Here is a 10,634-nt window from a genome sequence, read left to right on the forward strand (position 1 = left end):
ACAGGCACGTCACAGTGTCCCTCCCATATCATTACCCTATGTACCCTTGCAAGTTTTCTGCATAAAAGACAGACTTAGCCTGCGTGATTGAACATGTGTAGTTCTTACAGCATGTCAATGAGAAGCTCATTACATACAAAGACAGAATTGAATTGTGACAGATATTTCTTTTTTATCTTTATACTTACCTACTGTTCCAAAAATTAAACATTTTAACAACCTGAAATATGCTCAATTTTGTTTTTAAATAAGAATGTAAAGAAGAATACATTTATAGAAGCAAAGACAGTTATTTTGAGAGATTTCCTCTGGAAAGGCTATGGACCTTGCAATCTTCCTCTGTTTCCAGTCAAAGCATCATGTTTGCAGCATTCTTTTTTAATGACATTAAATCCAGTTTCTTATAGAGCACAAACATTTTCTTCATTACTTGGTATAAAGCAAGACATTTTTCCTGAGGTCAGTTATATTTTACAGGACTGGAGTTTGGATCTCAAAGTATAAGTGTTGTCAGTCTTGAATATATGTTTACAAAAAGCCCTTTCATGTTAGTAACATGCCTTTTCAACATAAACGTTGTATTCAGTTGATTTTTATTATAAATATTAAATGAGCAGTGCATTGTACTACTATATTTAAAAATATTACTGAAAAACTACATGTAATTAAAATATAACTAATGTGGGTATCTAAAAGCCTTAAAAAACAAAGTCCTGTTTATTGTCAAACAACTCCAAACTTTTCATAGCACAAAAGGTTTTTGCATTTAGGAGACCACAAAACAACCTTACAGTGTTTTCCATGAGCACATTACTTTAGCAGATGTGAACAGTAATTGTTTCAAGATACAAACAGAACATTCATGATCTATATTTTATATCCCTTTGTCCTAAAATAATCTCTCCTTGTTTTTCAAGGTCTGTGACTCAGACACCATGCTGGACCCTGCTTCCTCAGTTGAAATGGTAAAAGTCCTTGAAGAAGATCCCATGGTTGGAGGGGTTGGAGGAGATGTGCAGGTAAAGCGCTCAGATAAATTTTTTTTTGTAATTCTTCAACATTTCTGTATGTATACAAAAAACACAATTTTAACTTAAATTAACTTTTAAGAAAATATGATATGCACAAACCTGATCTTCTGGATTTTTTTCACTAAATAACATGCTTTAGGTCCTGTTTTAATTTTATGTAGGCTTTTATTTCCTATGTGGCAGAAAAACTCGTATCTGTATGAGTGTGCCCTGCGATAGACTGTTGTCTCACCCAGACTAAATTTTAAAATTCTAAAATTTTTGTTACAGTTCCCAATCATGTGTTTATAACAAATGTTTCCTTTTGTCTGTATGTAGCACTTTGCACTTGTATAACTAATACCCAGCTGTGATGCCCTATCTAATTCAATTTACTTCTGTATACCACACTTCTGTTTACATATCCAAAGCTCTGTCCTTATTGACCTTTGGTGCCACTACTCCAGTCGTTCTCAAACTGTGGGGTGGGCCCCCATAGAGGGGTGCGAAGATGTGAAAAAAAGAAAACAAGAATCGAAAATATGAAAAATACATTTATTGAAACCAAAACAAATTAACTTAAACTACATTCTGATGCTAGAAAAATAAATATAGAGTTAGATAAATGTTGATAAAAGTTAAGTAGATATAATAAAATATGCATCTATGATATATCATTAATTAAAAAAGAACAAATTGGTATTAGTGGGCTCCTTTCAAAAAGGGGGGCGCAATTAAAACTGTTATGAAAACTCGGGTCGCAAATACTTAAAGGTTGAGAAACGCTGCACTACTCCCATATCTTACTCAGTCTGCAAGGAGGCTTTCTATCTCTTTTTTAAGTTGGTCAGCCGTATCTCATTGATTTTTTAGTAAAAACTCTCTGCTATCACCTGTCAAGCTCTCCATTGTTCAATACCTTTCTCTATGCCTGATACTCTTGTTGAGTTTACCTACAAGGTAGTCAAGGTATCAGCAAGAATCACTGCTCTATTTTGCAGATGTTCCAACACAAGTACTTAGAGATATATGACTCTTTCAAAACTTGAGCTCAATACAATGAAATTAAGAAAACGCTAATATGGATTCATTAACAATTATGTTAGCTTTAGAAGATACCAAACACAACTGGCAGTTGTCCCAGCATCCAGTTTGTTTATGTACATATCATTACATTTATTGTATCCAGAAACAGCCAAGAAACCTAAACCCAGAATACCTTTATTCTTCAGTAAAATTCACTTTTTTAATTCAAAATGAAAAATTTGAAACAGAAGGGGTGATCTTCAGCCACTGCTCCACCTAGATGTAAAACCAAGGGTGCCAAAGTTCAACCAAAGTTTTTTGTCAACAAAAATACTGAATAAAAGGAAGCTGAATCATGAGGATGAATAAAGTACAAACAAAGCAGACAGAAAAGAAAACCCTAGATGTCCTACTAGGTGTAGCTACCAAGGCTTGCTTCTCTGTTTCCACGTGAGGAATCTTGTGAGCTACAGTAAGCTTATCTCAAAAGAGCACCAAATTGATACTTCGCTCCCAAATATTCCTCACTTTTTACCTTAAAATTCCAGTCTTTTAAACCTTTGTTCATTTCACCTCCTGACCCACAGTTCAACAAACTAATGACTGGAAAGGCTTTTAAGGCCCATCCGGAAATCTCTTCCAGGTTGGCACCATGGACAATTTGCAGTGTCAGTATTTCCCACTTGAAGTCCTAGGGCTGCTTGCCTGTAACTCCAATGGCTGACCCAGATGTCTCTGTAGTCCTGAACTCCAATCTCTACTTCAATTGCCAGGAGAGCCCACAGAGGCCAGTCCACGTCGCAGGGGAGCATGTAAAACATAATGAGCCTTTCTGCTGTCATCTATGGGTCTGGGAACATCTACTCTGTTAAGCAATACCAAAACCACTCCCCTTCCATTATTTTTGATGTCTGTAGGATGTTTACATCAAAGAATCCTTGAATTATTAAGGAACCAAATGCACTTATGTAATGGTGCTTATGTTACAATGACACCGCCAGACAAGTTGCCACTGCCAGTGTATCAAGGCATCTCCTACCTTTTGAATACACTTGCAGTTCCAGTCTAAATGGGCCATACTCCTCATCCAGTATTAAATATATAAAAAATAATTATTTTTTCAAGAAAACATGGTAAAATAGTAAATGCCCCTGAATGTGAATTCTTTCTCTGTGAAGATACATTTCTATCTCCATGGATTCTGTTAAAATTGTTGCGAAAGCCAGATAAAAAAATGATAATAGATCTTGGAGAATTGATGTTTGTCCCAGAATCAACTCATTTTACAATTTACTTATTGTAAGCCACCTTGGTGTTCAGTGAACCCTAGAATTTATTACAAGATAAATAATAGTTCGCAGAAAAACAGAACAGCTTACTGGGAACATGCTAAATCTTGTGTTTAAAGTAATAAAGCAAAATGTATCCTGCAAAGCCTTGCTGGGTTACCATGCTCCTCACCCAATGGCTTTGTTACATATTTTTCTCCATCCAATGAAAATCATCATACACTTCTGCTGCTCTCCTTTTTCATAAAGCTGCTCATTTTATTCAAGTAAAGATATAACCTGGTATAAACGTATTCATGGAATTATTTGTTGATAAGCTCTTTTTTAACACAGTTTTCTATGGAGTGCACTTTCACATAAGAGCTCATATGACATATTTGGAGGATATTTTGGGCCAGGATATGAACTTCAATAGTCAGATACCAATGGCTCTACTAGAACAGTAAATCACAGTTCAGAACATTTCATTTTTTAATTTCAGGATGACTGAATGGACATATTTACCTTAAACGTCTCACATTGTTTTAAAATGTGGGTTTTCTGTTGCTTCATCTTATGACTTTGTTTTTCTGTCTCCTGTTGGTTTACTACACTTTCTGAAGTAAAGCAGAAGTGTAATTAAAACTAGAAAGACTTTTTTGTGCAAATCACAAATGTTAGATGGAAAATCTAAAATCAAGATTACCCTTATTTTAAACTGGAGCTTACCAACACTGTAAAGCAATTGCAAACATGATATGGTTTTGGCAGGCCTGGTTTAAGGCAGCAGCACTGTCTTCAGTTCAAAGGATGTGCTTCAGAGGGAGAGATTCTTGAATCCCTGCTTATGACTACCATGCTGTGTCTTAGTTAAGAAGATGTCACTGGCTGTTTACAAACAATGCAGATGAAACTAATTCTACTTTGTTGGAAAGGTTACTCTTTTGCTTTTATTGCTATTGTTTTTCATTCATGACATCACTCACATCAACATGGTGAATCATTTGTTGGTGTATGTGCATCCTAGCAGCAACACAGTTGATTATTTTGTGGTCATTCAGAATAAAAAAGGCAGCAATTGTCACAGCTGGCCAATTCTTGAGCTCTGCTTTAACAAAGTTTTTTCTTTTTTCTTTATATATCCTTTGTTATTGCTTTGTTGAATGTTTTTTCTCCATTTTACTCTGCTTTTGACTAGGAGAGTCTGTTCTCCATTTCCACAATATTACAATTCATAGCACAAACTTGAGATGGCAGTGTTTTATTCCAGAAAAAAAAACCTAGGCTGTGTGGTTACTTCCCACAACATGTAGTGCCATCTGACAGAATACATAATAAGGGACTAGAGTGGCATTTTTTGTACTGTTACTGTAGGAGAAACTCAGTGATTCTAACATCAAAATTAAACAGTTGCCATGTAATGTACAAATATTAGAGTACAAACAAATAACTTTATATTATAAGATCAGCCTAAAAGTCATCCATGTACAGAACCCCCTGACACTACTTCATGGTCCTAGGGGGGTCACGCAGTTAATGCCCAGGGCTCTTTAATTCAATGTTTTGGAAATGCTCTCCAGTTCTCACTCTTTGGTCATCTATTTCTGATTTTTTCTTCTCTTTTTCCCTATAAGATTCTTTTTTCTGCCTTAAAATTTCCTTCTGCTCAACTTTTCCAGTTTACTTTTTATGCGCCACCAGAGAAGGATTTTCTGCCTTGGGGAAAGTGGCTGCTAAAATAAGCTTAGCTTCCATGTGAAATTATTTAAATCTGTCCAATTTGCCTAGATTTCCCTGCTGAATTTTATATAGTTTATTATGCTTCAAAATATTTAATGCAAGCAGTTCTGGATTAACAACTTTAAAGACAATCTTATTGTATTATTTTTAAGAGGTTAGCAGGGGTCCTTTATGGCATTTACAAAAACTACACAATACAGCATTGCAGACTGGATTCTGTTGCCATAGAAAACAAGAGAGATCTTGTCTGTAATGGTTAGAAGCATTTTATAGTCTTGTATTCTATATAATATGGAAGCCTCTTTTGCGTTATGTTTAGCCATAGAAAATTAATTGATTTTTTTCAACAATAAAAATGTTATTACTGTGATCCCTCCTCGATCGCGGGGGTTGCGTTCCAGAACCCCCTGCGAAAGGTGAAAATCCGTGAAGTAGAAACCATATGTTTATATGGTTATTTTTATATTGTCATGCTTGGGTCACAGATTTTCAGAGAAACACAGGAGGTTGTAGAGAGACAGGAACTTTATTCAAACACTGCAAACAAACATTTGTCTCTTTTTTAAAAGTTTAAACGTGCTCCATGACAAGACAGAGATGACAGTTCCGTCTCACAATTAAAAGAATGCAAGCATATCTTCCTCTTCAAAGGAGTACGCGTCAGGAGCAGAGAATGTCAGAGAGAGAAAGAGAAAAGCAAACAATCAAAAATCAGTAGGTGCTGTTTGGGCTTTTAAGTATGAATGTCAGAGAGAGAGAGAGAGAAAAGCAAACAATCAAAAACCGATAGGTGCTGTTCGAGCTTTTAAGTATGTGAAGCACCGTGCGAGAAGCATATCACACAACAAAGCAACCACGAGTAAGCCCAGCAAGGAAGGGAGCAATGTGAAGGTAGTCTTTCAGCGTTTTTTGAGGAGCAACCGTATCCTCTAGGGGTGCAAACAGCCCCCGTGCTCACAATATATTTGAGGAGTTTTATTTAATACGTAATACATGCTCTGATTGGGTAGCTTCTCAGCCATCTGCCAATAGCGTCCCTTGTATGAAATCAATTGGGCAAACCAACTGAGGAAGCATGTACCAGAAATTAAAAGACCCATTGTCCACTGAAACCCACGAACCACGAATATAAATCTGCGATATATATTTAAATATGCTTACTATAAAATCCATGATAGAGTGAAGCCGCGAAAGTCGAAGCGCGATTTAGCGAGGGATTACTGTACATGTAACAGAAACATGTCAATACCAAAATTTTAACATAAATACATTAGGAAAAGTATGTCTAGTTTCCACTGCTGTACTGATGGAGATTTAGTAGACATCTTTTGTGTGATGTTTTGAAACAATCACCACCCGATGTTGCAATCAGTAAAAGTGTGTTTCTTCACACACATTTCTTATAATATTTTTTCTGTTGCTTATGCATGAAAGGATAGAATCTGCATGATCAGCACACCCCTTGTTTTGTTGTAGGCTACCAAAGTGCAAGTGGATTGGTGATTTCCACATTTCTTCTGACACGGACATTGACAGTTGCTACATTGTAAGCAGTGCTTAGAGGACTAACTTCTTTCTTGTCCTTCTACTTATTGCCTGTTTGCCATGCATCTACTTGTACCACAGTAAACCTGTTAGCGTCAAATTCATCTGGTATATCATGGCAGTTTCCCGTACAGCGCCATATGAATCATTTCTTAGGGGGGTAACTTTTTTTCTTGTTCTTCTACTTGATCACAATAATTTTGCATTTTTGCTTTCAGTTTCATTATCTGTACCAGTGTCTGATGGCTAATTCATATTGTCAATACTGTTGCTTGATTCAAACAATGATTCAGTTTTAGTTTGTTCTAAAACTGGGTTTACAGCTTCTCATTTACATGCCATTGTGTTTTGGTTGCAGGCACCATCCCACTCATAAATATTAATGAGTTAGCTTAGAGCTACAAAACACATAGAAATATTCATTAGTTTTTGCATCATGATGTCATTTCACCCACTAGAAGGCAGAAGAATGCTGTCCCAAAAGTTATATGGGCTTAAAAATGTAAAGTATATCATTAAATGTCACTCCCATTGTGACTTGAGAATAACCATATTACATAGAATTCTGCACCTGAGTCAGCCTCAGACTTAATGGTTAAAAACCTTTAAAAGCTGCATCAATTTTCATCTATTAACAGTTGTACTTATATTGTCACTTTAATGTAAAGTTTAAAAGTAAATTCTACTTATTAAGTTGAAGGGCAGACTCTTTGCTATAGAAATATCTCAAAAAGAAAATGATTACCATCTGTATAAAGGAAAACACCCAAAGAAAGACAGATAGATAGATAGATAGATAGATAGATAGATAGATAGATAGATAGATAGATAGATAGATAGATAGATAGATAGATAGATAGATAGATAGATAGATAGATAGATAGATAGATAGATAGATAGATAGATAGATAGATAGATAGATAGACCTGCTTGGTAACTGCATTCTTTATGATTATTGTACCTATGATGTTGCTGACACTTTCCCATGACTGAATTATAAAAATAACCTAAAATTTTCAAAAAGCCGGAAATGTATAATATTCACTATACACAGGTGAACAGATATGTTAACAATAATATGTTTAAAAATTATTCATGCAAAATAAAAGTGTTTGTGACCTAATTTTTACATTAAGCTACACATATTGTATCCATTACAAAAACAAATCATGCTTATAATGTATTTCCTGAAAATCACAATGTGTAACTGAAAGAAAATTGTGTACATAATTTGCATTGCTCTCAATAATAATTTACTACAAGATTAATATTTACATTTCATTATCTTATGACTAAATAGACGATACTGAAACACTATGCTAATAAGTAATCGTTTTTTTCTTTTTAGATTCTGAATAAGTATGAATCCTGGATATCCTTCCTAAGCAGTGTGAGGTACTGGATGGCATTCAACATTGAACGAGCTTGTCAGTCTTATTTTGGTTGCGTCCAGTGTATAAGTGGACCTTTGGGGATGTACAGAAATTCATTATTGCATGAATTTATTGAGGACTGGTACAACCAAGAGTTTATGGGAAGCCAGTGTAGCTTTGGAGACGACAGGCATCTTACCAATCGCGTGCTGAGCCTTGGGTATGCCACCAAGTACACAGCTAGATCCAAATGCCTTACTGAAACTCCGGTCCGATACTTGAGATGGCTCAACCAGCAAACTCGTTGGAGTAAATCCTATTTTAGAGAATGGCTGTACAATGCAATGTGGTTCCATAAGCACCATCTATGGATGACCTATGAAGCTGTAATCACTGGCTTTTTTCCATTTTTTCTTATTGCCACTGTAATTCAGCTTTTCTACCGTGGAAGGATATGGAACATTCTTCTCTTTCTCTTGACTGTTCAGCTTGTGGGACTGATAAAGTCTTCCTTTGCAAGTTGTCTTCGTGGCAATATCATCATGGTTTTCATGTCTTTTTACTCAGTATTATACATGTCTAGTCTCCTTCCAGCCAAGATGTTTGCTATAGCAACAATTAACAAGGCCGGATGGGGAACATCAGGAAGAAAAACAATTGTAGTGAATTTCATAGGACTTATTCCTATATCTGTTTGGTTTTCCATTCTTTTAGGTGGCGTTATATACACAGTTTATCAGCAAGTTAAGAGACCTTTTTCTGAAACAGAAAAAAATTACCTTGTCATCGGTGCAATATTATATGCATGCTACTGGGTCATGCTTTTGACTTTATATGTGATACTTATCACAAAGTGTGGTCAGCGGAAGAAGGAACAACATTATGATATGGTGCTTGATGTATGAAACTCCTTCAGGATGTTTACAGTACACATTATTTCTAAATGACTTTTATTGAAGACAGTTCTACCAGGTGACATGAGCCTCTGTCACTGAGAGAGAAGAATTAGTGCTGCTGTGACTTAGTAATTATTTTTTAATGGTCCTTGAATGCCAAAGCAGAATATGAGTGTATATGAAAAATTCCAAATGTACTTTTTATTATGTTAGTGGTATGGATTTTAAATGCCTATGCACTTTTCTTTGTAATTTCAATGTGCATAATGCTTGACAGTGTTAATGAAAATATACCTCAAACGTTGTGCTTGTGTTGAATGAGTGGCTGTGATTCAGACACTACAAGACTCATCATCACCCATAAAATGGCTTTTTTTTAAAGTATTCTTTTGATATGACTGCCATAGGTGGGCTTTTCAGCATTTGAATAGTGCTGTGGCTACTTTATATTTTATAATTTTGTATTATATATTTTTTTTTACTTTCTGTTTTCATATTGTTTATTTTTGCTTAGCCACCAAAGAGTTTCTATTTTTTTTCCTTGTTTAAAAATTAAAAAATATGTATGGAACTCAGTTTTTAACTACATGGGATTTTGCATCTGACCAAAAATGTGAACTGGGTCTATGTTACTTGCAATAACAAAGAATTAAACTCTAATTGTAAATTATTTTGATACTCCTAAAAGGGTCAAGCCTGTGTTTAAAATGTATAAGTTTTAAAAGTGCATAAATGGAATGCAAACCAATATATTTATGTAACAGAATCATTTGTTGTGTATAAGATTATGTATTGAATCTATGTTTTTATTGATGTTTTGAAGACAAATACAATAAATTTATAATATTTAAGAACATTGAATAATCACATTTAAAGTGTTACAAACGTGTTAGAAAATGTAGAAGCTATGATACACTTCCAACACACAAAGATTTGCTCTCATTGCTGTCAAAACGGGCGTCATCTTCTACATAACTCATTTCATTATTAGTAGTTTTAAAATTTGAATTATTACAGAATCAAATAATCACCAGACAGTGTGTACATTATTATGAAATCTGAGCTTCTAATGTACTTTATATGGGGAACTATGATGAACAAGTGTTGAACCACATCAGAAAATAATAATAATAATAATAATAATAATTCTTTACATTTATATAGCACTTTTCTCACTGCTGAAAGCGGTTTATATGGTGAGTTGGGAGCCACTTCCACCACCATTAATGTGCAGCATACACCTGGATGATGTGACGGCAGCCATTTTTGTGCCAGTACACTCACTGCACAATAGCTGTTGAAAGGGTGAGAGATAATAAGCCAATTAGAGACAAGGGATAATTAGGGGGCCAGAATGACTAGACTAAGGTGGGCAGTTTAGCTAGGACATTGGGATGGAAGGATTCCCATGGATCTTTTATGACCACAGAGAGTCAGGACCTCGCTTTTATGTCTTATCTGAATGATGGCACCAGTTTTACAGCATTGGCATCCACATTCAGACCACAAGGTAAGTGCCCCTTGCTGGCCTTGTAAACTCCTGTTCCAGCAGCAGACCAAGATTTTCCTGGGTCTTCTTGGTCTCTCTTGAGTTGGTCTCCCATTCTAAATTCAGATCAGGCTCGAACATGCTTAGCTTCAAGTGAACGACCTGTTCTGAAGTGCATTGGGTATGGCTGCTGGATATATCTTTGAATAAGCCAATATGACAATCAGACATACAAGCTATGAAATGGAATTTACAATCTAAAGAGTTATGCTCCTCAGTAATGGGCA

General features: G+C 35.4%; 1 protein-coding gene across 1 annotated transcript in view; it reads left to right on the forward strand.

Annotated features, from left to right (window-relative positions):
• The window catches only part of has2 (hyaluronan synthase 2), a 28,342-nt gene extending 18,630 nt beyond the window's left edge, over window positions 1–9,712 (forward strand). Inside the window, exons 3-4 of the mRNA XM_028817799.2 lie at window positions 918–1,019; window positions 7,938–9,712. Of these exons, the coding sequence (XP_028673632.1) occupies window positions 918–1,019; window positions 7,938–8,867 (1,032 nt within the window). The 3' untranslated portion in view covers window positions 8,868–9,712. The remainder of the gene's footprint in view (window positions 1–917; window positions 1,020–7,937) is intronic.
• Window positions 9,713–10,634: the final 922 nt, after the last annotated feature.

This window comes from Erpetoichthys calabaricus, chromosome 13 (genome assembly GCF_900747795.2).
Source record: "Erpetoichthys calabaricus chromosome 13, fErpCal1.3, whole genome shotgun sequence".
NCBI classification, from domain to species: Eukaryota; Metazoa; Chordata; class Cladistia; order Polypteriformes; family Polypteridae; genus Erpetoichthys; species Erpetoichthys calabaricus.